Source organism: Pseudorca crassidens, chromosome 11 (assembly GCF_039906515.1).
Source record: "Pseudorca crassidens isolate mPseCra1 chromosome 11, mPseCra1.hap1, whole genome shotgun sequence".
NCBI lineage: Eukaryota > Metazoa > Chordata > Mammalia > Artiodactyla > Delphinidae > Pseudorca > Pseudorca crassidens.
This window is the reverse complement of record NC_090306.1, coordinates 6,416,347-6,441,309: the sequence shown is the minus strand read 5'-3', so window position 1 is coordinate 6,441,309 and position 24,963 is coordinate 6,416,347. Positions and strand designations below refer to the sequence as shown.

The window sequence follows — 24,963 nt, the reverse complement described above, 5'->3', positions numbered from 1 at the left end:
TATTACTTAAGTGGGACCTGCATCTGTTTGGAACAGAAGTGGGGTGGGAGGCAAACATCACAGACATACCAGGGCACTACTTTATTGCCAGTGCTTTAGGAGAGGCAAGAAGGTAGACAAAGGAGGAAGTACGAAGGAGAAGGGGGCCAGGACCCTAGTAGTGCCAGAGCTGAGGGCCCTGCGCCACTCGGGTCTAGACAAAGGTGGTGGCTCTGGGGGTGGGGGAATCCTAGGGCCTGTGGCCTCAGTGGGAAGCCTGCTAGGCCTTCCAAGGGTGGAGAAGCTGTCAGGACCATGGAGAAGGGGAGGCCATGGGAGGAGATGGGGCAGTTCCCCACTCATGTCCCTGGTGTTGCCTCCCAAAGGCACTCTCCCCATACTCCCCACGCCCTCAAAGGGGAAAGCTGGGCAGGAAGGGCGGCTGCAGGGTAGAAGAGAAAATCTTAAAGAAATCGGGCAGGGGAGAGGGCAGCCGAGTGTCTTCGTGGCCTTTTACCCCCTGTCCTCCAGCCTCCTCAGTTCCAGATTTTGAGGAAGCTGTCCCAGGAACCAGTGGCCACAGCCATCCCATCAGCTGTGACCCCCAGGCAGCTGACCCTGTTGTCGTGGCCAGAGAGGATGCCTGAAGAAAAGGGAGAGGAGTTAGCCTGGCAGGGAGTGTGTGCACACAGGGCCCCTAGGTTAGCCAGGCGACACAGCTGACTAGAAGAGGAAAGAGGATTAGCCCTAAGGGGCGGGCCTTCTATTGAGGCCAATCTCTCTGTGCAGAACCTGGGGTGGGGGAGGGGAGGGGAGGGACCTGGGAGGGCTGGACATGTCAACGTGCCAGGAGAAAAGCAAGGGCACTAGAAAATGGGGAGGGCTTCCAAATGGAGATTTAGGCCCCGAGAGAAGTGACTTGCCCAAGGCCACTCAGAAAGTAAGCAGTGGAATTAAGACTTGGATCCTGACTCTCTGGCCCAGTGTTATCTTCACTGGGCACCTGGCCTCTCCCAAGAGAAGAAGCCACACTATCTGATTCAGCTTCAGACCAGGCCAGTCCTAGAGAAGCACCCAGGTTGGGGTCAGGGCCACCAGGTCACTCTCCATCCCCTGAATTCTGTCACTGCATAGTCCCTGAGATGGCCCTTCCCTTTGGTGGATGTCCCTGAAACCCAGCACTGACTGGACATTCAAGGCCCAAGGTCTGGGGGTGGCCAGGAGGAGCTCTTCCGGTGGGAAGCAGCCATGGCAGGCGCAGTGGAGAAGAGCCCATTAGAGCAACTTCGCTTTGAGAGAAGGTGGTCCTAGATTGGGAAGCAAGGGGGGCTGGCTTCTAGGGGTAGAGCTCAGTTACCGAATAATTAGGGAGCAGTGGTAAGAGGGTCCCCACAAGGGGAGCGAGGTGGCTGTGGTGGGCAGGCTCTTACCCACTCGCTCGCACTTCATGGAGTCCCAGACATTGCAATTGAAGTCGTCGTAGCCCGCAAAGAGCAGGCGGCCGCTGAGGGAGAAGGCCACGGATGTGATGCCACAGACGATGCTCTCGTGGGAGTAGGTGGTCAGCTCCTGGTCCGCCCGCAGGTCAAACAGGCGGCAGGAGGCGTCGTCCGAGCCCGTGCAGATGGCCTCTCCATTGGGGAAGAACTGCGGGTACAGGTGGCCAGGGGTCAGGACTCAGACCTGGGTAGCCCGCTGCCTTTCCTGCCCTTTCCCTGCTCCTGCCCTGGTGACTCCAGGCCCAGCTGTTTCCCTCAGCCTCCCCGGCCCCCGCCCCCGTCCCTTCCACCGCCAGCACGGTCGCTCTTCACCGCTGACGTTTGTCACATGCCAGCTGCAGCCGGGCTCCCTACCCCCTTCCCTGCTCCACAGTATTTCCACGTTGCAGGGGAGAGCATGGGGCTGAGGGAGGGTGGGCAGCGTGCCCAGGGTCACATGGTCAGAAGGGCGGAGGCTGTCCCAGACGCCAGCGACTACAGTCGGCTGGATCAGTGTGTAAGCACAGGGCCAAGTACAAATGCATATCCTGAATCTCATCATGAGGAAACGTCACATAACCCGATGGAGGGAAAGTCTACAGAAAACTGGCTTGTACTCTTCAAAAACGTCAATGTCACGAAAGACAGAGAAAGGGCGCAAACGGTTCCAGTTTAAAAGAAACATATGTATATGTATAACTGATTCACTTTGTTATAAAGCAGAAACTAACACACCATTGTAAAGCAATTATACCCCAATAAAGATGTTAAAAAAAAAAAAAGAAACTGAAAATCCAAGGCAAGGGAATGCGATACCTGTTCCTGGACAGAAAAAAAACATGGCTATTTTTCAGACAATTGGTGAGATTTGAATATAGACTATAGTACTGCGTCAATGTAAATTTCCTGATTTTAAGAATTAGACTGTGACTACGAAAGAGAACGGCCTTGATTTTAGGAAGTACACACTGAAGTATTTAATGGGTAAAGAGGCATGAGGTCTGCAACTTACTTTCAAAGAACCCAGGGAAAAAGCTAATGACAAAGCGTGTCTATACCTACATCTAGGTGTGTGTGTGTCTGTGTCCGTCTGTCCATCTATCCTTCCCTCACTCTACAGAGAGGGAATGATGAAGCAAATGTGGCAGAAAGGTAACAGTGAATATGGGTGAAGGGTAGATGGGAGCTCTTCTTGTTACTCTTGCAACTTTTCTGTGAGGGAAAATTATTTCAAAGTGGAAAGTTGAAATGGGCAGGGGCTTCCCTGGCGGCGCAGTAGATCAGAATCCGCCTGCCAATGCGGGGGACACGGGTTCGAGCCCTGGTCCGGGAGGATCCCACACGCCGCGGAGCAACTAAGCCCGTGCGCCACAGCTACTGCGCCTGCGCTCTACAGCCCGCGAGCCACAACTAGAGGAAAGCCTGCACGCAGCAATGAAGACCCAACGCAGCCAAAAATTAATAAATTAAAAAAAAAGGAAAGGGTCAGGGGGCTGCAGGAGGGGATGAAGGCTGTGTGTGTTGGAAGTGGAGAGGTGTTCCCGGGAGTCAGAGAACAGAGGGGGCGGGGGTGAGGGGACTGCTCACGCAGATAGCATTGATGTCCGACTCGTGGCCCGTGAACGTCTGCCGGCAGGTCCCCTCCCGCACGTCCCAGAGCTTGGCGCTGGCATCACAGGCCCCCGAAATGAAGAGTTTGAAGTCAGGGGACACGGCCAGGCTCATGCAGTCCCCCGTGTGTCCCACAAACACAGTCTTCTGCTGCCCGGTCTCGATGTCCCACAGAGCACTGCGGGGTGGGGGGAGGGGAGGGGGTCACAGAGAAAGGCCAGCACAGAGGTGCCTCCCAAGCCCCAGCACCCACAGCGCTCGGTCCTCACCACGTGGTGTCCCCGGAGCTGGTCACAATGTTGTTGTCGTCCAGGAAGCGGCAGCAGGAGAGATAACCTGGGGGTAGTTAGGACAGTGCCCTGGCTGCCGGCCGCCCCCCGCAGGGCCGGGGCTTCCTGGGACCCTCAGTCTCTCACTCACTCACCTGTGTGAGCAGAGAGCTCCCGGCTGACCTTGACATTGCCCTCCCGGGATTTGAGGCTGTAGATGGAGCACATGTTGTCCAGCCCCCCACATGCCACGAAGTTCCCCGACGGGGCGTAGGCACAGGTCATGACCCAGGAGGAGCGCAGCGGGATGGCGTGCACCTGCGGGGGGCGGGGCAGCGGGGGCCTGCGCTGAGCTCCCAGGTGGAGAGCAGAGAAGGGGAGCAGGAGGCCCCCAGGAAGGAGGGCGGCAGAGGGGCCGGGAGACAGGGCTGATACCTTGTTGGTGGTGTAGGTGTCCCACACAATCAGCTTCCCGTCTTGCGAGGCACTTACCAGCAGCCTGGGGAGAGAACGCTCGTGCCACCCAACTCTCCTTCCTGTGTCCCCCTAACACCCACCCCCGGCCGCCCACGCCTCTTAAGCCTCACTTGGAGTCGGTGGCCCAGTGCATGGCGTAGATCTTGGCCAGGTGTCCCCTTAGCGTCCGCCGCGTCCGCATCTGCACTCGTCCCACGACCTCTAGGCCAGACACCAGCTGCAGGAAAGGGAGCATTAAAAATCAGGGTGAGGACTTCCCTGGCAGTCCAGTGGTTAAGACTCCATTCTCCCAATACAGGGGGTACGAGTTCGATCCGTGGTGGTTGGGGAACTGAGATCCCGCAAAAAAAAAAAAAAAAAAGAAATCAGGGGGTGAGCAGGGCGCATGCCCACGTGTCAGTGTCACAGCCACTGATCTGTACAAGTTTCTGTTACGTGCCAGGCTCAGGGTCAGGGCCCCAGTCTCAGAGTTATCAGGCCCTGCCCGGCAGCGGCTTAGACTGATGCGGGAGACAGACACAGGCATGTTGCTAAGGGTTTAACCACCACCTCTCCTGCGTGGGCTGGGGGAGGAGGGGGAGGGGGAGGGGGATTTCCATCGTACAAATAATACCACCTTGACCAGTCCAAGCTGCCGATGTGAGACCACCACACACAGACTTGGGAAGAGATGCACACATCTGGCTGAACCCAGCTGCTAGGAGCCTGCCCTCGCCCACCACTGCTGCACGGCCAGCTCTCACTGGGTACCCAGAGCAGCTGCACGGCCCTGAAACTCCTTTGACCTTCTAGACTTAGGCTGGGGCTCCAGGGTCAAAAGACTTGACTTGCCATTTACTTGCTTTGTTATCTCAGGCCAGTTACTTAACCTCTCTGAGCCTGTTTTCCTCTGAGCCTGTAGAATGAGGTTTATAGCACCTACCTTATGGGGTTGTCATGAAAATGAAATGAAATTATGTATTTAAGCAACTTAGCCCAGTGCCTGGCTCATGTTCAGTAAATGTTTACTCTTATTATTAACATTTAATCCAATCTAAGATGCCACCAACTCTACGAAGGAAAAAATCTGCGAATTATAATTGTAAGGCATCGATTGTTGGATGCATCTCAATTTCCGAGACGTCAAAATGTGAAAAAATGCATCTTAGAACTGACGACTTCAGTATTAGACAGCTAGTACCTAGAGTCGCGAAGGGCTTCTGATTGACAAAGCCCTACCCCTCTTCATCCTTGCCACCCCGCGAGGCGGGGTAATCACGTTTTATGGACGAGGACAGGACAGAGTCTGCCTCCTTAGTCTCCAACTCGGTGCCTGGCCCAGAGCAGACCGACCTCGCAAAATGTTTGTTGAATGAATGAATTCATGTCATTCCTCACTCCAAGGACACGCTGTACTAGAGCTTGGGCACCAGGCTGTGGCTGGCCAGGGGCTCCCCTCCCCACTCCTCCCCTCCGGCCCTGTCAGGTGGACAGGAGCTCTCACCTCTGCCAGAGTAGTGTCAGCACAGGCCTTCCTGGCATCCTGGGGGGAAGCAGACATCAGGGGACGGTAAGGGCAGGGTGTCGGGGGGGGGGTGCGTGGGCATCTGATGCGGGTGGGTTTGGGGCTCTGGGGTTTGGGGGCGCCTCTCAAATATGAGATCCAAATTCAGGAGGTCTCTGGCGACTTCCAGGTCAGGGGTCTCTCGGGCGTCACTCAAGGGTGAATCCAGCCCTCTTCCCCCGCAGGCCCCACTCCCGCACGGCCCGGTTCCTTGTTTTCTGGGGTTCCCTGGTGGGAGGGTTCTGGGGTTACTGCAATCTGCTTCTTGAGCTGCTCTGCTTCCTGCCGCAGCTGCTCCATCTCCCCCATGGCGGGCAGCGGGAGGGGTGGCTCGGGCTCCTGCCAGGAACACAGGGTGGGTGTAGGTGGATCCCCATGTCTCTGTCCCTCACACCTCACACCGGACCCCTCACGAAGGCTGGAGCCCAGTCCCCAGACAGGGAACTGACTGGGTGGTCTGCACCACTTTCCCCGCCCGCCCCTCCCAGTGTGGAGTCCTGTGCAGCCGGCCCGGCGCTGGCCCAGCCCTGCCTGCAGCCCCCAGCCCCAGAGGGCACAGCCAGCCCAGCTCCCTCTTACTTGGGCTCTGACTGGACCTCTTTAGGCTTCCAGCTCCGGTTCCCAGGCGTCTCCTCGCTCCCTCAGCTGCGACGCCCGCCCGTCACCTGCCCCGGCTCTGCTGCCAGGGGAGCTGGCCTGGCCTGGCCCCGACTGGGGGCGGGGGGCGGGGGGGCACTGACAGGGAAGGGTAGGGCCAACGACGTCAGGCAAATGAAGTCAGCTGGCCGGGGTGGGGGGAGAGGACAGGGCGGGAGGCGTGTGGCTTCCGAGAGGCTTGGGCCCAGCCCAGGTTGGGGGGTGGGTGGGTGGCAGCAGGAGCGCGGGACTCCACGGAGAAGCAGCCCCCGTGACGAGCCCGAGCCCCGGAGGGAGGAAGGGGTGCGGGTGCTTCCCCGGCCAGTCTCCAGGCAGAGAGCAGAGCATCAGGCCCCATGGGATTAGAGCAAAGCTGTGAGGATTAAGGGCTGGGTTTGGGAGGGGTGCAAAGGAGCAGCACGACCACAGCTCCGGGCGGCCCCCAGGCCCTGGCCCCCACCAGTGGCGATGATCTTGGCAGTCAGGGCCTGGCTAGGAACCAGTCCAGGAGCCAGAGAATGAGGGTGAGAGACGGCCCACTGTCAATACCCAAAACTGTGCGCCTTAGCTCCGGTGGGGCGCGGAGAGGGCTCCGGCGAGCACGGGGAGGGTGCGGGCTGGGGCTGAGATTACAAGGGACTGATCTGGATAATCCTTCTTCTGGACAAGCCCCAGCCAGCTGCCCCCAGGGTCTGATCCTGGGGTAGAGGGGGAAGGTCCGGGGGCTCCAGAGAGGAGGATGGACAGGCCTGGCCCAGCTCTGGGTGGAGAAAACAATGGCAAGTGGAGGGCAGCCCCGTCCCCTGCTCCCATCCGGGGCTGGGCCCACTGCTGGCCCCCAGGACTCACAGGGTCCTGCTGGGGCTGAGAAGGCAAGAACCAGAGGGATGAGGCTGCCCGGAGTCCCAGGCAAAATGCTCAGAGAGGGAAGACAGGGCTTAGAGTAGGAGGCCCAAGGAGCAGCTGTCAGGGTTAGGGTTCATCTGCACGAGGGGAGCAGGTGGCCGAGATTTCCCTGACAAATCACAGGCTGGAGAGGCCCTGCCTCTGGGAGGCCCACGATACCTGGCCTCCCTGGCTGGTCACAGCCTCTCCACCCTCCAGCGCCAGGGAAGCTGCCGCGACACACTTGACTGGGCCCCGGCTCAGGGATCTTCAGGCTCTTTATTGACGGGCGGGGAGCGGGCAGTGGGGTGACCCTCCCTCTCGTTCTCCTCATTTAAAGCAGTCGGGCCCTACCCCCTGCCGTTTCTCTCCACGGCGGCAGCATCGCGTCTTCTGTCTGTCCTAGGGCTGCAGGTCCGTCAGCTGGGCCCAGGCTAGTCTGTGCAGTGTCCTCTGAGTCCAGGGCTGCATGGCCCTTGTGATCCCCAGGCTGGCGGGCGCGCAGGGATGGAGAGCTCGCTGTTCTGCTCCTGTCACATGGGGACTTCTCGGGGGTCTTGGCATCAAGGCAGACCCCCCACAAGTCAAGAGGCCACATCCCCAAGGAGCTGGCTCAGCCCCTCACAGCTCCTCTCGGACCCGAGGCGGCTTCCCAGCCTTGTCCTGGACCCGCTGAAGCCTGTGGCTGGGGGGTTCTGGGGCGGGGTCTCTGCTGGGCATTCCTTCTCCCTCCTCCTTCTCTGGCTCCTGCAGTAGCTCTTTGGCTTCTGTCCACTCCTGGGAGGCGTGGAGAGGAGGGTCTGGCCTGATCTCCTGCATCCACCCTGCCCCAAGGCCCCTCCCTGGCTCGGCTCAGCCCCTGCGCCTTACCCGTCAGCCTGCCCGCCCCTCACACGGCTACTCCCGCTCGCTCCTCACCTGCTCCCCGTGCTCAGGGGCCCACGTGTGCCACAGCGCCAGGCTGCAGCGCCGCCCTCGCGTCACGGCCCACACGCCGTGGGGATTCTCCACGCCGGAGCTGAAGGCCACGAGGCGTCCGCAGCGAGGACGGACCTGCGCCTGGCGGGCCATGGCGGATGCAGCTCCAGGGAGGGGCCCTCGGAAAACCTGGCCCTGAGTCCCTGGAGTAGGACGGGGGTAGGGGGCCCAGAGAAGGCAGCTCTCTTGCCCACCACTTCCCCTCCATAATTCAGGGGCTGTCTGGGGGCAAGTGGGAAATGGGCCTCCACTTGGGGAGCCCAAGTGCCAGATTGAGGCTAGAGGAGTTGGAGCCAAAGGGAGAAGGGACCTCCATCCGCCCCAGTGCCCTCACTTTTCCTGGCCAACTCTTTGTACCAGGTGTGAAGCCACCTGAAGGCACGAGCGCAGCACCAGACTCCGGGTTCTGGGCATAAGGATCTTGAGGACACTTTTCCACCCCAAAGAGAGCTTGGGTTACCGGTGGTGAGCAGAGAAGGAAGTAATTGGACAAGGCAGAGCAATACACAATGAAGAAGCACTGCTCTGCTCTTCCACTGATCCTAGCCCCCAACTTGTACCTGGAATAGGGGCTTGGGGTCCTGTGCTTCACCCGCCCTCCTTTAGGAGGGCCTGGAGGGGCCCCTTGGAGGTCTCCTGGGAGGGGCTCGGAGAGCCCCTGAACACACAAGTGGTGGGAGGCGCTGGGGAGGCCAGGGAAGGAGAGGGCTAAGGCGGCCCCAGCCACTTCCCTGCATTTGCCTCTGGGAACCTTCTGTTTTGAGTCCTGAGCCCACAGCTGGGCTCCCTGTCCCCCACCCCAGCCCCCATTTACCGTGACGGTGAGGGCGTTGGGCTCTGTGAAGAACAGGTGCCCACCCTGGAAGTCATCATTGAGGTAGAGGAGTCCGCTGGGGAGGGAGGAAGACAGGAGGTGGTGAGACCCCCGCCCAGGCCCCCCTGCCTGACCCCTGGAGGGCCGCCCACCTGTAGTCTCGGTAGGTGTAGGCTGGGGGCTCCCGCCAGCACTCCCCGGTGTCAGGGTCCAGGACGCAGTTGTCTGCATGCACCGGGTGGCTCAGGTCCATGCGCTGTGCCTGCTCTCCTGGGAAGCGAAGGGGCCTGGTGGGCGCCCCGCTGCCCGGTGCCCGCCCACCGACACCCACCCTGCAGCTCCGGGGTCACAGCCGGGCCCGGCCTGGGCAGGGGAGTCAGTCCTCGTGCAGTGAAGACTGGGATGCACGTGGCTGGGGCTGCGGAAGGTGTGCGGTGCACCGGCCCCGAGGGGCCCCGAGGCTGGGGCGGAGCGGCAGGGTCCCTGGCGGTTACCTTCTATGGCACTACGACACACCAGGTGGGTGAAGGAGAGGTGCAGGGGCCGGTCCGGGGAGAAGTAGGCCTGTGTCAGGCTCCGCACGCGCTCGCTCACCTCCAGAAGCAGCTGGGCGCCCTGACTGCCCACAACCCCAGCCCGGGCCAGCTGCCAGCAGAGAAGGAAGGGCCAGGAAGGGGGAGGCACTGGAAGGGTGGCCCCTGCCCCTGCCCCACTTCCACTGCCCTCCACCCACGGTTTGGGGGCGCCCATCCGCCCAACTGCTCCATGACGGCAACCCGGGCCCCTCGGTCTGGAAGTCCCTCCTCAACCCTGGGCCGAGGACTCGGCTACTCTCGGTCCCGGAAGAACCCTCCACAGGAGATGCCCGGCCCTCTTCTCCAGTTCTGGCATCAGGCCAGGGCCTGGGGGCCTCCTCTCACCTGGGCGGCCTTGAGCACCGTGAGCCCCTCGAAGCGTTCGTGGGGAGTGTGTGGGGAGCGGCGGCCCTGATAGCCAGACCTGGCTCCAGACTCAGCCGCGTCCTAAGCAGGGAGGGGGTTGGCTGGGGGAGTCACCCTCCCCGGCCCCGGGCTATCGCCCACCTCACTGCCCACAGGGCCACATGGCCTTCCCTCCAACCCTCCCAACTCCCTGGAAGAGGCTAGAAGCTCCCGGAGTTCTCTGAGCTGCTGCCCTTTCCCAGAGAACGACTGTCTCCGCGTCTGTGTTGTCACTCCTGGTAAAGATCTGGAACCCCACTCACGGAAGGGACTGTGCACAGAACTCTGGAGAGCTTCCTACAGTGGGGAAGGGGCCCTGCGAGGTAAGGACACCTGGGGAAGGGGGCAGAAGGGGCTTGATCACTCATCCCGATGAGCCGAGAATAGGGGAGTTGCTCTGGAAAAGGACGCTGGCAGGAGGTTCGACAGTCGGGACAGGTCCTGGCTGACTCGAGGTAGGGACGTGGCAACAGCAAAGGTGTCTCTCTTCCATCCCTTCTCACCTTACATGCTCTTGGAGAACTTGAGTACCCTTGATGCTAAGTCCCAGTTACCCAACTGCCTACATGACTCTTATCAACTGGGGGTCTCCTAGTATCTGAGTGTCCCTTTCCTGATACCTACTCTCTGCTTTTTCTTTCTTTTTTTCTATTCTGTCTGCTTTTTGAAACTCAAGGTACCACTATCTAATTACCCCGTATTTAAGCCTCATCTCTGAGAGGTTTATATAGAGGCTACCTGGCCACTCAAGCCATCTAACACTCTATTCTTTTATTCATTCATTCATTCAGTAGGCACTGAGCACCTACTACGTGCCAGGCACTGTTCTAGGCACTGCGGACTCAGCTGTGAACATGAAAAGCTCCAGCAGGGTTTATATTTTGAGATAATAAACAAACAAACCAGATCAATTCAGGTGGTGTTAAGTGTTACATGGAAAATTAAAGCAGGGATACAACCCCGAGAGTGACCCGGCAGGGATCAGGGGACAGCTAGGTGATGAGGTGACACCTACATTGAAACCAAATGATATGAAGGAATAGCTGAGAGAAAAAATGTTCCAGGCAGCAGAAATAGCAAATGCAAAGGTCCTGGGGCCAGAATGAGTTTCGTGTAATCAAGGAACAGAAAGGTCTGATACTTGGGAGTTATCCTTGACTCCATTCTTTCTTCATCTTCCACATAGAATTAGTCCTCAAATTCTTTCTCTTTGATTTTCTAAATATTTCTCATCTGTCCCCATCTTCATTCCCTTGAAATGAGAACCTAACCTAGGGCGGCGGCCCTCTTGCAATCATCCCAGAGGCTCCCGCTCACTTCCCTCTCCCGCTGCATTCTCCACACTGCCACTAGAGGGAGCTCCCTACAGGATGAGGGCTCCAGACCCTGCCCTTGGAGGTTCTGCAGGAAGACAAGAGTCCACCCCTCCTTAAATCCTCCAGTAAGCCGTCCACAAATAAAGTCCAAACTCCTTGGTAGGGTACAGAGGCCCTTCCCCATCTCTCCTGGGCCTCCACCCCTACACCGCATCTGGATAACATACGGCCTGACGTTAATAGCGATAGATCATGCTATTTCCACATTCTTCCAAGAGCTTTACCACGTACTAACTCATTTAATCCTCACAGCCACCACAGCAACCCTACAACATAACCGCTGCATTTAGCCCCGTTTCATAGAGAGGAAACTAGGCTCACAGATGTTAAAATACATTGCCCAAGGTCACACAGGTAATCCCTGCTGGGACTGGCCCATGTTCTTAACTCCTGTGCTCCACTGCAGTTCCCAGACCCCCCTTGTTCTTCTCCCTTGCAGCCTGACTTTCCTTCCCTCTCTGTTTGGTTAACTCATCCTTAAGACTGAGCTCAAATGCCAGCCCCTCCGGTAAGCCTTCCGTGACTTTGCATCCCGGCACGGGATCCTAGCTCCCTGACCAGGGATCGAACCCATGCCCCCTGCAGTGGAAGTTTGGAGTCTTAACCACTGGACGGCCAGGGAAGTCCGTGGAGGAGTACCCTGTACAGACTTCTTTCATCAAACTCACCACGCACTCTGATTATGGCTCCATGCCTGATTCCTTCTCTATACACTGAGCTCCCAAACGCACGGTCTGTGTTCATCTACCTCTCCCTGGAACCTAGGCATTTCCAGTATACAGCGGGTCTCAAAGAGCGTGTGTCGAAGAAACGCTAGCCCAGAGTGAGACTGAAGCTTCATAAAACGGCAGAGTCGACCTGGTGAATACAGACCATCTCACCCAATCCAGGAGGGGATGCGATGATGGAGAAACAGCCTGCATGTCTGCCGAGCCAGTAACTGAGCTCTCGGCCAACCAAGGAATCTTCACCTGCGCACTCACCCTTTCTGATGCATTTATGCTTTGTATTTTGTTCTTCCTATCAGTTTCTCACAAAATCCTTCTGTAAAATGACCAGCCCATGTCAGCTAAGTTAAGAGGAAAAACAACTTGTCCCCAGCGGGGAGGCAGTGGCAAGCACAGTCCCCTCTGGAGAGTCAGGGAGGGCAGGACAGGGGGCAGGCCAAGAGCAAGCGGGCAGAGAGCTGTGCCAGAGGGTCCCCAAGTAGCGGCAGTGCCCCCCGCACAGGTCTTCTCACCTTGGCCAGCTGCAGGAGCACCCCGCACTCGGCTGGGGTGAGCAGCCCGTCTAGCACCGCTCGCTCCGACCCATTCAGCTGCCTCGCGTCCTGGGTCAGGGTTACCCCCTCCAGGAGGAGGACATCTGCCGGGGAGGGACAGGGGCGGGGCTGAGGGTCCCCTGAGAGCAGGCCCAGCGGTAGCTGGCAGCCCCCAGCCCCTCCAGGCTCCTGTCTCCTGCTGTCCCAAGAACTCACCCTTCCAGTGAGTCAAGGGCTTCGGCTGTGGAGGCTCACGGTCCCACGGCGTCTTCTCCCGATCCTCTCTCAGGGGTGAGAGACACGCTCAGCGGATGCACAGGCCAGTCCAGACCCATCTTCCCCAGGACCCATCCCTCCCCTTCCAGCTCAGGCCACGCCCCTCCCACCACAAGGCACCTCCTACCTGAGTTTTTCTCTAAGGGCCTCAGGGATGAAAGCTGCTGGGGTCCAGGGATCCTGGGACAGTCAGGAAAAGCACCATCACCCATCCAGTCCACCCCTGAATCCCTGACGGTAGACCCTGAGCTACCACATTAAGGTCCTCCTGCTTCCAGAGGGGAAGGTGGAGGTGGAGAAAGCCCTGGACTCACTGTCGGGAGCCCCGGGCACTGGGCCAAACTCTGCAATAAGGATGATAATAACAACAACAACAACTTACGTAGCACCATTTGCCAGGCGCTATTCTAAGAGCTTTATACGTGGATGTGGAATTTATCATTTAAAGTTCACAACAGTCTGATCAAACAGGTTGCAGTAATGTGCCCATTTTGCAGTTGAGAGGACTCTGAGACACAGAGACGTAAAGCAACATGCCCAAGACCACACAGCTGATAAGGGACAGCGTTGGGATTTAACCAACGGTTTCTAAACAGGGAGGTTTGCCCGTTAGGGGACGTTGCAATGTCTGCAAACAGTTTTGATGGTCATGACTCAGGGAGTGCTAGCGACACCTACTGGGCAGAGGCCGGCCTACAGGGAAGGTGGCCTATACGGTCCTACGTTGCCTGGACAGCCCCCTTCTCCCAGTTAGGAAGTATCTGGTCCAAAATGGCAATAGTGGCAAAAAGGTTGAGGAAGCCTGCCTTATGCTGTACCACTAGCGAGAATAACCTCTGCCCTTTAGTCCCCTCCACAACTACAACAAAGAGTAAGGAAAGCAGCCGCAACAGAGCTTTCGGTACTTCGGAGCAAGCGACGTGGCTTCAACGGCTATGAGATAAGTGGGATGTTCCCATTTTACAGGTAAGGAAATCGAGGCCGAGGCAAGTGAAGGTCCAGAGCTTGCTCGTGGCAGAGAGACCAACATTTAGGCCTGCATGACCCCAAAGCCGCCCGCCTCTGTTCCTGCGACGCTGGGACACAGAGTCCTCTCCAACCCTCGAAGGGTTATGGAGAAATGGGAAACGCTGTTGGGAACGGATGTGGCACACCCACATAGGGCATTACTGCTGTCCCCCTCCTGGGGGCGGGTGGGGAGCAGTGGGGTCACTCACGGGATCCTTGAAGCTGGCCCCCAGGTGCTCCATGGCATAGTAGAGCTGTCTCTTCTCCCCCAGGGATCGAAGGACGAAGCGCTGGATGTCCTGGAGAAGGGGGACAGCAGGGGACAGGGAAGTTAAGGCTGGAGGAGAGCAGGGGAGCCCACAGGCTCCCTAACCTTGGCTGTGCCCCTCGGCTCAACCCCCCTCCTTCAGCAGCTTCAGGGTGTCGGGGCTCAGACTGGGGGTAGTGTGTGTGTGTGTTGTGCCCAGGTGGGGGCAGGCAGGGGTGAGGTTAATGGAAGAGGGCTGGGCTGGCGCTTGGACTCAGAAGTAGAGCCTGCAGTGGGGGGCAGGGAGTGGAGACCGAGCAGATGCTGGACTTGGGGTCGCCTTTGGCCAGAATGGGGGGCGGGATCCAGGTGACTTCTCCAGTATATCTGTTTGATTTCGGGCTACCTCTCTTGGCCCGAGGCCAGGTCTCGGCTCTCCTAGCTGGGCCTGGTACTGGTCCAGAGCCTTCCTGGCAGCCTCATCCTCCGGGTAGAAGAGGAGAACGCTCAGCACATTTTCCACAGCCTGGGACAGATTCCCTACTGGAGACAGAGAACAGCGTGGGGCGGGACCCAGAGACCGGGCACCGCTGTGACCCCTGGGCAGAGGCAAGAAGCCAGGGGGACAGAGGCAGAGCCGGAGAAGGTGGCCTCCCAGGGCCCCATCCCACCCAGCAGACAGGCTCTTCCACTGCTTCTTTCCAAAGCTTACTGGAGCATACCTGAGCTGTGTGGGCAGAGTTCAGAGGGGAGGAAGAGAGGAGAGAATAAAGGAAGGTGAGAAACAGCAAGGACAGAAGGAGTCCTGTGACCCATCTCCGAGCTTTCCACCATGGCACCAAAGGAGAGCAAGCGTCCTCCTGAGGTGGTGGTCCCCATGGAGCCCTGACCAACTACAGATGCAGAGAGAGACGGAGGGAGGGAGGGATAGGGCTCAGGATACCATCAGAGACAAACCTTCACTCTCCCCGTTTCCAACCTCAGCCACCCCCAGGGCTCACCCTTGCCCCACTGACCCTGAGCATGGGCCTCGTGCAGCCGCCTCAGCTGGCTGGGAAGGAAGTCTGGGACAGGGAAGCTGCGACCAGGACGTGTGGCCGTGTCCCCCACACAGCGCTGCCGGCACCGCAGGACCCCTATCCAGTGCCCTGCGGGGGACACACGTGCGCCGCTCAGCTTGCGTCGCACCTCCCTGGGCACCGTGAGGCCCCGCGCAGCGCGTCAGCTCCTCACCTGCGATGGCCTCGTACGGGCCTCCCGAGCTCCCGGTCCCCTCTGCCCAGCTCCTCACCTGCGATGGCCTCGTACAGGCCTCCTGAGCTCCCGGTCCCCTCCGCCTCCTCTTCCGCCTTCTGCTGCTCCTCAGGCCCCTCGCAGCCGGCCCGGCAGCTCTCCACCTGGGCCAGGCTCTCCTGCAGGGCCTCCTCCAGCCAGGGCAGTGCCAATGCTGCTTCCTGGTGCCCCAGCAGCTCCAGGCCGGTGTCATAGGCTGCCTGCTGGGGAGGGGAGTGGTCAGTCACCTGAAATCCTGGGGCAAGGGTTGCCAGACTAGATCGGGAGGGGGAAAGAAGGGGAGGGGTGTGGGTCTCACTTGGGGCCTGGACTCCAGGTCCCAGTTCACCTTGGGGAATACAGGGTGGGCCTCGGAATCCAAATGTTAGAACGTGGGACTTTGTGAATCTCGGGAAGAAAACTAAGTCCCAGAGAGGGACTTCCCATCAGGGTCACAGAGGACGGTACCCAGACTTCCTGATGCCCAGCGGACAATGCACAGTCCGGCGAGGCCTGTGTATCCAGCCAGTCAAAGACTGGGGGCGGGACAGGGGTCGTGCTGAGGGTCTCACCCAGTATGGGGGCGTCTCCAGGTCCCGGAAGCTCTGGGGCCGAACCCCGGACATCCGTCTGTACTTAGCCATGTCCTCTCGCATCTGAAGGTGCGTCGGGTTGGCCACAAAGAAGGTGTGCGCTGCGGCTGCTGCCAGGTCCAACTTCTTCAGCTGAGAAGTGGGGAAGATGAGGGAGTCAGCCCTGGGGTAGGGGTGTCAGACTCTGCCTCCTCCCCAGCCTCCGCACCCCAGACACACCTGGCACTGCCCCAGAGCCTTCTGGAAGACCGGTAGGTGAGAACTGCCCACCACCCAACCTCCAGACCCCCAGTATGTTGGGGCTCTCAGGAGTCTGGTAGCTACGGAAGCGGAAGCGGGGTCTGAAGACTGGAATGGGTGGGGTATGGGCAGAGGGACCTCGCTGGAGAGACGAAGTGGAAGTGATGGAGTGGGTGGGGTATGGGCAGAGGGACCTCGCTGGAGAGACGAAGTGGAAGTGATGGCTAAGTGCGGTGCGGAAGTAGAGGTGACCCGAGCGACCAGCAAAAGCCGCTGGGCTCTAGGACCCTGAGCTGAGGTGTGTGTGACCAGCGCCCCCCTTCCCCGGCCACGTAGGCATTATTAGGCAACAAGGACCGCACCAGTATCGCGCAGCGTCCATTGCCCCTGCCCCGGGACACCGGGCCCCTCAGCCCTGGCCCGCTCCTCCTCTTTCTTTCCCGAAGCTCCCTCCTGCCCCAAGCGAAGGCTCACACTCACCCCCTTTCCCGCCCCCATGCTCTCTCTCCAGCGGCGGATCTCAACCCTAATCCTCCCCCTTCATTCCTGGGAAGAGGCGGCTGTCACTCCACGTAGGTCTCAGTAAGACTTTCTAAAACTCCAGGCCCCTGCCCTCCATCTCCGACCTACTTCCACCCCGCCGCATGACACCCATTCCAACTTCGCTCCCACTCTCCCAAGGCTGTCCCTCGGCGGCCTCGATGGGTGTTTGTCGCGGTTTGATAGGACGGACTCCAAAGACGAGGTCCTATCCACACAGCCCCACCCGGGTCCGGGCGCTGGCCCGCCGCCCCTCCCGGGAGCTGGAGGAGGACAGCGGCGGGGCCGGGGAGGACCCCCGGGGTCCGGGCCGCCGCGCACCTGGTAGTAGGCCCTCTGCAGGTAGTTGTAGGGCTCCCGGCGGCGGAAGGCGTCCTGGAGCGCGCTCCCCACTCGGAGCCGCGCCGCGCCCCCCGGACCCAGCCTCCGCGCCCCGCACTGGGTCAGGCACTCGGCGCGCCGGAGCGCGGCGCGGAGGAGCAGCGGCTCCCAGGCACCCCGCGCCGCTCCCGGCCCGGAGTCGGGCCCCGGGGAGGCGGGGAGTGCGGCCCCTGGCTCGGCCGCGCAGCGCGCCCCGCAGTCCAGCCGCGCGCGGCCCAGCGCCGCCCGGCTCCGCAGCGCCTCCCGCAGCAGAGCCACCGCCGGCGCCCAGGCCCCCGCCGCGTAGGCGCGTAGCCCGTCGGCGTAGAGCAAGTCGGGGGCCTGGGGGGGCGCCCCCGCGGACAGCGGGGCCAGGCCGGGGGGCTCGGGGGACCCCGGGGGAGGCAGCAGCAGCAAGAGCGGCAGCCACTGGAGGAGCCGGAACATCGTGCGAGAGCCGCCGGCCGGCTGCAGGAGGGAACTGCGGGAGCCGCGAGGAAGAGGGAGGAAACGGGGAAGGAAGAGGGAGGGGAAAGGAAGGCGAGATAGAGAGGAGGGAGGAGAGGAAGAGAGGAGGAATGAGCGGTGCCGACGGGAGCTGATGGGGCCGAGCCCCAGCCCTGGGAGAGGCCGGGGTGAGAGCCAGCCGGGAGTCAGAGGACGCCTGGCAGAAGGTGGAGAACGCGGGCTTTAGTACCAGCGGGGTGGTGTGGACCAAGAAACAGACCGCGGGGAGAGCAGGGCAGACGGCCGGCAGTGGAGCAGGCCTGGTGCTCTGAAGACAGCCTGAGGAGCCTCGTAGGACCCCGGACTCCAGACGCCGAGGCCCAGCGGGTGGGAAGAGCTACTGCGGCTGCGTTCTCCTCCACTCTTGGGGTCCAGGAAAAGGAGCGTGGATGCCTCCCACAAACCCGCACACACGCGCTTTTGGACAAAGAACTTTCAAATGCAGCAGGGAGGGGGGTAAACCCCAGGTCTGTGACACCAGGTCTGCTCAAATCCTTTCCTGCCCAGAAAGTCCGCACATACAGATTTGGGAAAAGGAGGAGCGCTGAGGCATGGGAGATAGAGACATCCTCTAAAACCACCTCCACAGATCTCAACGAAGATCCTTCAGACCCCAAACCAGCTAACTCAAGTGTCTCCCTATGTCCTCCCCCCTCCACACCGCCCTCCCGCCCAGCCCAGCCCAGCCCAGCCCAGCCCGAGGTGCTCTCAGAAGGCCGTCTCTGTGAATGTCTGCATGTTTGTCTTTCTCCGTGTATATTTCTGTGCCTCTGTCCAGTGTGCCTGCTTCAGTTTGTCTTCTATGAGCCATTCCAGCCCCCGAGCCTCTGACCATCCCCTTTGCCACCACAGCACATTGGACACACAGGTTTCCATGGTGACACTTCAGACTTTAATACATTTTGCTAGGGATGATGGAAGGTGAGTCAGGCATCTGGTCACTTGGATGGGAGACAGCAGGGGTTCCATCTCCCCAGAGTCTGGAGGCAGCTGCCTCAGGGTCAGGGACAGAACGAGGCATTACGCACCCAGGCCCCCCCACCCCCGAGTCCAGCAGGCCCACCTGGGCTCACAGGGTCAGCTGGGAGAAGATGGGGTTACCTGGGTCCCAAGATCCTCCCCAAGCTCTTGCACTCCCCTCACCTCCTGTCAGGGAGCAGCGTCGCCCTGCACTTAGCCCCAAAGGAAGTCCAACGACTCTGCTATCAGGGGACCCAAGGGAGAGTCGGCGGGGTGAGACTCCCAGCGGCCTGGGCCGGCGAGGAGAGGGCCCCGGCGAGGCCGTCGGAGAAGGCAGAGGTGTCTCGTCAATGAAGGTGGTGATCTCCTCTCGGAAGAAGCCTGGACCCCGTGGGGGTCCCCCACCTGACCCCAGAACCCCGCCCTCCAGGAATTGGCGAAGGCTGGCCAGCCCCCCGCCTTCAGCCTCCTCCTCCTCCTCCTCCAGCCTTTGTCTCGGTCCCAGGTACTCAGGAGGGCCCCCTAGGGCCCGGCTCTGGGCTGGGAGGACCCGGATGTCATCAGAGGATGACCACTTGTGCAGGAAAGAGCCAGGTGCCCGAGGAGTAGAGAAGATGTTGATCTCATCGTGGGACAGACGGCGGGACAGAGGGACCTGGGGAGAGGAGCAAGTAGACCCAGGGGTGCTGCCGGGACAAAGGGGGTAGAGGCAGGAACCAAAGTGGGGACTCTGCAAGATGGTTCCACCCCTTACACTTCTGCAAAACATCCTCTGATGGGCAAACCTGGTTCTGAGCGGTCTGAAGGGGAGCCTCCCTTGCCATGCCTTCCTTTCACCTACTCCTCATGTGCCCTGCAGGCTGGGGCTAGGGAATCGGGGGTCGGGATGGATAACAGAGACTGGAGAAAAGTAGTGAGGGGATACCCAGAATAGGAGGTGTACTGCCTAGTCCCATACCTGTAAGTAGTGGACCCTCTCAAGAGGGGGAAAGAGCGTGTGCCTTCCAGGCAGCAGCTTCACTTGGGTAGGGTCCCTACCCCCTGGTCCTGTGGCCCCATTGGCATCAAAGCGAACTTTGCACACTCGGCCATCTGCATAATCATCGCAGCCCCCATCTAGGAGAAAAAAGGGGCAGAGTGGTTACAGGCAGGGAACACCCACTTCCCCACCCCCTTTAAAAGCTCCCACCCCCTTATAAGCTCCCCAGAGAATCCTGTTTCCATTAGTCTGTAAGCTCCAAGAGGAAAACAAGAGCGGCCAACGTCTGTTCCATTCGGTGCGGAATCCCTAGTGATTCATACATATAGACACACTTATCTGAAACAGTTACCCCTGGCCCCCCAATCCCACGCCAGGAGCTGTCCCTGTAGCTGGGGAGTCTCTCTCAGGAAGCTTAGCTTTCCCTTGGTTCCACAGCCTTCCTTTATGGTTGTGTTAGTTCTCTGGACTGTTTCTTAGGCTCGGCGGAGGCAGAGCTGGCTAGTGTGGCCTTCGAGGGGGAACAGACACCGAGAGGAGGAAGCAGTGGGTGTGCATCGGGGTGATGATTGGGGAGAGGGGAGCCACGAGTCAACCCAGGGGCGCTGCAGGTTCTGTCCAGCAGGGGGCACTCCAGGGCAGCCCGTCCCCACAAGAAAAAGGGCTGGTAGAAAAGGGCAGGAAAGGGAGCCGACGCCTAGGAAAGCGAAAGCCCAGCCCCTCCTCTGACCGTCGTCGCCATCCTCCTCGGACATGATAGCCACGCACTGCTCCCACACCGTGCGCACGTCGGCGCGGTAGCGCTCGCAGGACCAGATGAAGGAAGGCAGCAGCAGCGTCTGTGCCATGGAGCACCACAGCACGGCCAGCACCATCCAGGGGGGAGCCGAGTCCGACTTCAGGGAGAAGAAGCTCACCACCTGGCAGGAGGATGGAGAGTGGCCCCGGGTCAGGGCCCAGAGCCGAGGGGGCCCACTCGACCCCAGATCCGACATCCTAGTGCAGCCGAGGGCGGGGCAAGAAGTCAGGAGCGGATGGTCCGGATCTCGTAGGATCGGGACAGAGGCAAAGCTGGCGGTGAAGAAGGCTGAACAGAGGGGAAGGGATTGCCTCAGAGGAAGATCAGGACAGAGTACTGGAGAGAAAGCCCAGGGGTGCAGAGGGAGAGGAGCAGACGCCGTACAGTAAACTTGAAGACAGACTGAAATTCAGAAAGAGGGACTAGATGGGGATGCAGAAAGCTGGGGGCGGGGGAGGGGGGTGGTGAGCTCTCTGGGGTTGCCACCCAGGGGTGCTCAAGACCCTGTTGTATCCAGAGGGAGCTCGGGAGTGGAGTGTGGAGCTTAGCAGCTGGGTGATGGGTCTTGGGGGCTGAATAGTGGAGCTGCAGGATAGATGATGGAGCCAGAGGACAGGGAGTGGGACGGAAGGATGGATGGAGTTGAGTACTGGTCACTGGCGAACAGGCTACGGAGCTGGGCTAGTGGGAACTAGGAGATGGATGATAGAGATGGGGGTTCACAAGTGGGGCTGGGTAGAGGAGAGGAAGAAGGATGATGGAGTTAGAGGTCAGGTGATCATGCTGGGGTCTGGGTATTGGAGAGAGCAGGTGGGGGGAGTCCCAATCTCACCAAGATGGGCACCCCTGTGAGTGAGTCATAGAGAAAGACGATGGCGCTGACCAAGTTGGTGACCTGCAGGGATGTCTTGGCCGACTCGGACCCATCCAGCGAGGACCGCCGCTTCCCTCGGGCATCCTCCACCACAATGGCCGGCACCTCAAAGGCTGGCCGGGTGCCCAACCCCCCTGGCCCACCCCCCTTGCCCCCGCCCCCAGCCCCCGCTCTCCGGGCCTGTTGAGCCCTCCGGGGCCGGGCCCACAGCGTCTGGTAGAAGGTGATGGCCACACAGACCAGCCCCATGACGATGCCCCCAAGTAGCAAGAGGCTGAAGCAGACGCCAAAGCCGAGGCCAATCTTGGAGACGATGAACTGGCAGCCGCGGGCGTAGTAGCGCTCGCCGTTGTTGTGCCAGCCGATGGAGGGCAGCGTGGAGAGGATGAAGCTGACCATCCAGATGCCCACGACGGCGTGCAGCGCCTGCTTCTTGGCGTTGCTGAGGCGGTAGTTGACGGGCCAGCGCACCATCCACATGCGGTGGTAGGAGAGCGAGGCGACGGTGAAGCAGGTGGCCAGGGCCAGCGTGTAGTAGGTGGACACAAAGACCTTGCAGATGCTTTCGTTCCAGTCATAGTCGGAGGAGGCCTGGCGCCGGAGCTGCACCACAGCGAAGGTGGTGAGGGGCACGGCCGCCATGAGGATGTGCGTGCCTGCCAGGAAGCAGAGCAGCAGCTCCAGCGGCTTGTGCTTCTGCTGCTTGGCCGAGATGCTGAGGATGATCCAGGCGTTGGCCAGCAGTGCCAGGAGCCCGCAGGCCAGCCAGGACAACGCGTTTGAGCGGAGGGAGGCCTCCTCTGCCCCCGCCCCACCCCGAGCCATCCTTCGTCGGTCCCCCCACCCCCCTTGAGCTCTTGGGGGTGGGGGCTAGGTCTCACCCAGGAGCCCCACTCACACGCACCCCCATGATGCCCACAGTCCTTGCCCTGGAGTGAGGCAGGCCGCCCCTAGGCCTACCCTAGTGCTCAGCATTGCACGGCTGACCCAGCTAAGGTCAGGTGTGGAGGGCAGGGGAGGAGACGGAGGGTCAGCAGAGGTGGTCCTCCGCCTCCATGCTGGGTGGAACCCTTCCAGAAGTATCCCTGTAGTTGCTGGGGGAGGCAAGATGACCGCTTTCCCAACTAGGAGGCTGGCTGGGAAGCCCTGGTCCCCATGTCAGGACTTCCAGCTGTCTTCTGCCTCTGGTGCTAGGCCAGTCAGGGGTCCTCCGGATGCCTCAAGGGGCATGGGGGCGGGGCTCAGCCGCCTGGACACCCTGCAAGGGAGAGATGAGGTGTGGAAGGGGCGGAGCAAAGGTGGGGTCTAGGCTGGTCTCCAGCTGGTACCCAAGGCTCCCTTCTCTTGAAATGATAGAAATGACTGGTTACTAGGGGTCATGGGGTCACCCAGAACATTCTCCTGCCTTAAAGCAGACGGTCACTCTAACACCCCACACGGATGAGAGCCCTGCTTTCCAGACCTCCAGGAGAGAAGGTATTCTGACCTCCTGTCTCCCATCCTTCGTCAGCCATTTTTCCTGCTTCTGGCCCTCCTGGGTCCCTCTTTCTGTCCCCTGCTCAGCACTCCTCAACCGCTGTCTTCACATCCCTGAATCTCTCCTCAGAGCTACCATGGCAGAGGTAAGACTCACTGGAAACTGGGATATGGTATTACAGTCATTCCCCAACCTTCCAGGCTCCTGGGTCCAGGGGTCCAGGTGCTCAGTTCCATCTCCCCAAGCCTGCATCACCCGCCCACTCACCGGGTATCTGGGAAGATGGGAGAAAGGAGGCTGGGACCGAGGCGGGGGTGGGGTGGGGTGGGGTGGGGGGTGGCAGGGAACCCGAAGACAGGGGAACCACTGACATCAGAAGCATCCAGAAAAGGAAAGAGGGGGAAACTAGGGGGAAGGAGGAGAGTTTGAACAGAAGAGAAGGAGAGAGGGGGCAAAGTGATAGTATTTGAAAATAGAAGGAAAAGCCAAGAGACCCCTGGAGAGGAGGCTTTGGGGGGAGGTGAGGGGGGGATGGAGGGAGGGAGCAGGGAATAGGGAGGCTGAGAAGAAAAGCCCAGTGTTCAATAAGGTTCAGACTCCCTCCACCTCATAGACCCCCACTCTTTCCTCCCCTGTCCTGAGCCTCAGTTTCCCTCTGATGGGAAGGAGGATGTTCTGAATTTGGTGACTCTGAGCTTCATCGAGCCCTGGGGAGGGGGTTCAGAGGAACTCGGTTGAAAGCCTGAAGAGAGTGGAGGCAGGAAGGATGGGCATAATGGCTTTGGGGTAAGCGAGGTAAAAATGGGGCACATCAGTGGTAGGGTCTGTTTCCTGTAGCAGACCCTTAGACCCTTGCCCTCCCCAAGAGGTTCTAGTCCCTCCCCCACCTTTGTCTTCCCTCGGAGCCCAGTACACCCTAGTTGCCATGGCAATGGCCAGCTAGAGGGAGATGGAGGGAATCGGTCAGGAGCGCCCCCCATCTCCCCTCCAGCCTTGGACCCCTTCCCATCCACACCCACCCAGGCCCAGAGGGTGGGCTCGGGAAGAAAGAGCTGGGGACTGGGAGAGGGAGGGAGGCAGGAAGGATGTGAAGGGCAGAGAGAGGAGGTGAAGGACGGAGAGAGATCAGAGGAAGGTGGGAGGGGGTCCGGGGGACTCCAGGGCGGAAAGGGGTCCCTCGCCCTTCGGGGTAAACGGGTAAAAGGTCAGGCGGCTCCTCCCTCCTGCGGGCCACCCACCGCGGTCTCCAGGGCAGAAACAGCAGGTGGCTGGGGAGGAGGGGCCGGCCCGAGGGGGAGAGGAGGCGGCAGGGGGAGAGGGGAGGGGACCACGGGGGACAGGGCCGGGGTCGCCTTACCTCGGGCTGCGCCCAGCACTGCCATGGAGACAGCACTCCCGACGCGGCTCTCCCCGGCTCCCGCCGCCTGCCGGCTCCAGCTCGCCGCCCTCCTCCCTCCTCCCTCCTCCCTCCGGGCCTCCCTCCTCCCGCCCGTCCCAGCCTCTCCGTTCGGCCCCCTACGTCCCCCCGAGCCCCTCTCTCCCGGGGTCCTGCCGCCGCAGCCCCGGGTCGGGACGGAGGCGAGCCTTGAGGGGCGGGGGCGAGCGCGGGGCGGGGGACCGGACGGTGGGGACTTGGAGGGGGAGGGGCGAAGAAGGCGCCAGGAGGGAGGGAGCGAGGAGGACGGCGGGGAACCGGCTTCATTGGAGAACTGGATCGTGTCCTGCCCCCACCCCACCCGGTTTTCAACACGAACTCAAGCTCGATGAGGCAGCTGGTGTTGCTCGGGGAGTTGGACACGTGTGTCACTGTGTGTATCTGTAAGGGCTGTGCCCGGGCGTAGCTCACGCGGGCATGTGCTGGAGGCTGCCGAGTGAGGGGCGCTGGTGAGGACGCTGGGGCTGCTTGCGGGATGCGGGGTACACAGGCTGAAAGAAAGCACCCCACCAATACACACCGCTTCCCCCTCCTGGAGCACAAATTCACACTTGTGTGGGCGACACACACAATTCTCCCGCACACATCACAGTTTTTCACGTGCAGGGCACACACAGCCCCTGCAGTTTCTCCCCTTCAGTGTATCACACACCCGCACACTCAGGGCCCTCTGGGGTGGGGAGGTGGGTAATCGGCCTCCAGAGGATTTTTCCCTCCCCAGGGAACCTTCGTCTCCTTCCTGGGGCAAGCCTGGCAACCTCTCCTCTGGGTCTGACCCCACAGATCAGAAGATTCCAGGTCCCCAGAAAAGAGCCATCTCTCTCTCTCTCTCTCTCTCTCTCTCTCTCACACACACACACACACACACACACACACACACACACAAATGAAGAAGAGCATCTTCCTTAAAGTCAGTCTCTTGGATTTTTCTGTCAGCTCAGGGAGGCAGGGGTGGGGAGTGGGCAGGAATACAAAGCAAGCCATGGGGAGCCCTGGAGACAACCGGGTGTTCTTCCTGGAAGAGGCGGCAAGCTGAAGGGAAAGGAGAAGGGGGAAAGGGTAGGGACTGCGGGACATGGTGAGAAAGGGAAGGGAGGAGAGGCAGAGGA

At 60.4% G+C, this 24,963-nt stretch overlaps 3 protein-coding genes and 1 long non-coding RNA gene across 14 annotated transcripts in view; 1 reads left to right on the top strand and 3 right to left on the bottom strand.

Annotated features, from left to right (window-relative positions):
* Positions 1-57: 57 nt before the first annotated feature.
* On the bottom strand, positions 58-6,997 carry GNB3 (G protein subunit beta 3). Of its 2 annotated transcripts, none has more exons than XM_067695587.1 (10): positions 5,937-6,997; positions 5,610-5,696; positions 5,298-5,336; positions 3,925-4,031; positions 3,773-3,836; positions 3,493-3,655; positions 3,338-3,404; positions 3,045-3,246; positions 1,410-1,626; positions 58-622 (listed from the first exon to the last, which is right to left on the bottom strand). In XM_067695587.1, the coding sequence occupies exons 2-10, from the start codon at positions 5,664-5,666 to the stop codon at positions 516-518; spliced, it is 1,023 nt and encodes a 340-aa protein (XP_067551688.1). In that variant the 5' UTR covers positions 5,667-5,696; positions 5,937-6,997; the 3' UTR covers positions 58-515. The 2 variants fall into 2 exon arrangements, with proteins under 2 accessions (XP_067551688.1, XP_067551689.1); XM_067695588.1 differs by having other exon boundaries at positions 3,045-3,123.
* A 141-nt stretch (positions 6,998-7,138) lies between these two features.
* On the bottom strand, positions 7,139-17,416 carry P3H3 (prolyl 3-hydroxylase 3). 7 transcript variants are annotated; one of them, XM_067695581.1, is made up of 15 exons: positions 16,785-17,416; positions 15,663-15,815; positions 15,110-15,314; positions 14,835-14,966; positions 14,225-14,361; positions 13,781-13,870; positions 12,691-12,743; positions 12,504-12,571; positions 12,267-12,391; positions 9,591-9,692; positions 9,165-9,315; positions 8,823-8,940; positions 8,671-8,746; positions 7,797-7,937; positions 7,139-7,655 (listed from the first exon to the last, which is right to left on the bottom strand). In XM_067695581.1, the coding sequence occupies exons 1-15, from the start codon at positions 17,268-17,270 to the stop codon at positions 7,500-7,502; spliced, it is 2,193 nt and encodes a 730-aa protein (XP_067551682.1). In that variant the 5' UTR covers positions 17,271-17,416; the 3' UTR covers positions 7,139-7,499. The 7 variants fall into 7 exon arrangements, 5 of the variants coding, with proteins under 5 accessions (XP_067551682.1, XP_067551684.1, XP_067551683.1 ...); XM_067695583.1 differs by having other exon boundaries at positions 14,225-14,358; XM_067695582.1 differs by having other exon boundaries at positions 15,110-15,311.
* Positions 17,417-18,199: 783 nt separating this feature from the next.
* GPR162 (G protein-coupled receptor 162) lies at positions 18,200-22,041 on the bottom strand. Of its 2 annotated transcripts, XM_067695586.1 has the most exons (5): positions 21,903-22,041; positions 20,901-21,598; positions 20,000-20,189; positions 19,249-19,406; positions 18,200-18,945 (listed from the first exon to the last, which is right to left on the bottom strand). In XM_067695586.1, the coding sequence occupies exons 2-5, from the start codon at positions 21,582-21,584 to the stop codon at positions 18,400-18,402; spliced, it is 1,578 nt and encodes a 525-aa protein (XP_067551687.1). In that variant the 5' UTR covers positions 21,585-21,598; positions 21,903-22,041; the 3' UTR covers positions 18,200-18,399. The 2 variants fall into 2 exon arrangements, with proteins under 2 accessions (XP_067551687.1, XP_067551686.1); XM_067695585.1 differs by lacking the exon at positions 21,903-22,041 and having other exon boundaries at positions 20,901-21,767.
* Positions 22,042-22,195: 154 nt separating this feature from the next.
* LOC137201565 (uncharacterized) overlaps positions 22,196-24,963 on the top strand; it is a 30,769-nt gene continuing 28,001 nt past the window's right edge. For all 3 annotated transcript variants that reach the window (XR_010932229.1, XR_010932228.1, XR_010932227.1), the window contains exon 1: positions 22,196-22,564. This is a non-coding gene — a long non-coding RNA (uncharacterized lncRNA). The remainder of the gene's footprint in view (positions 22,565-24,963) is intronic.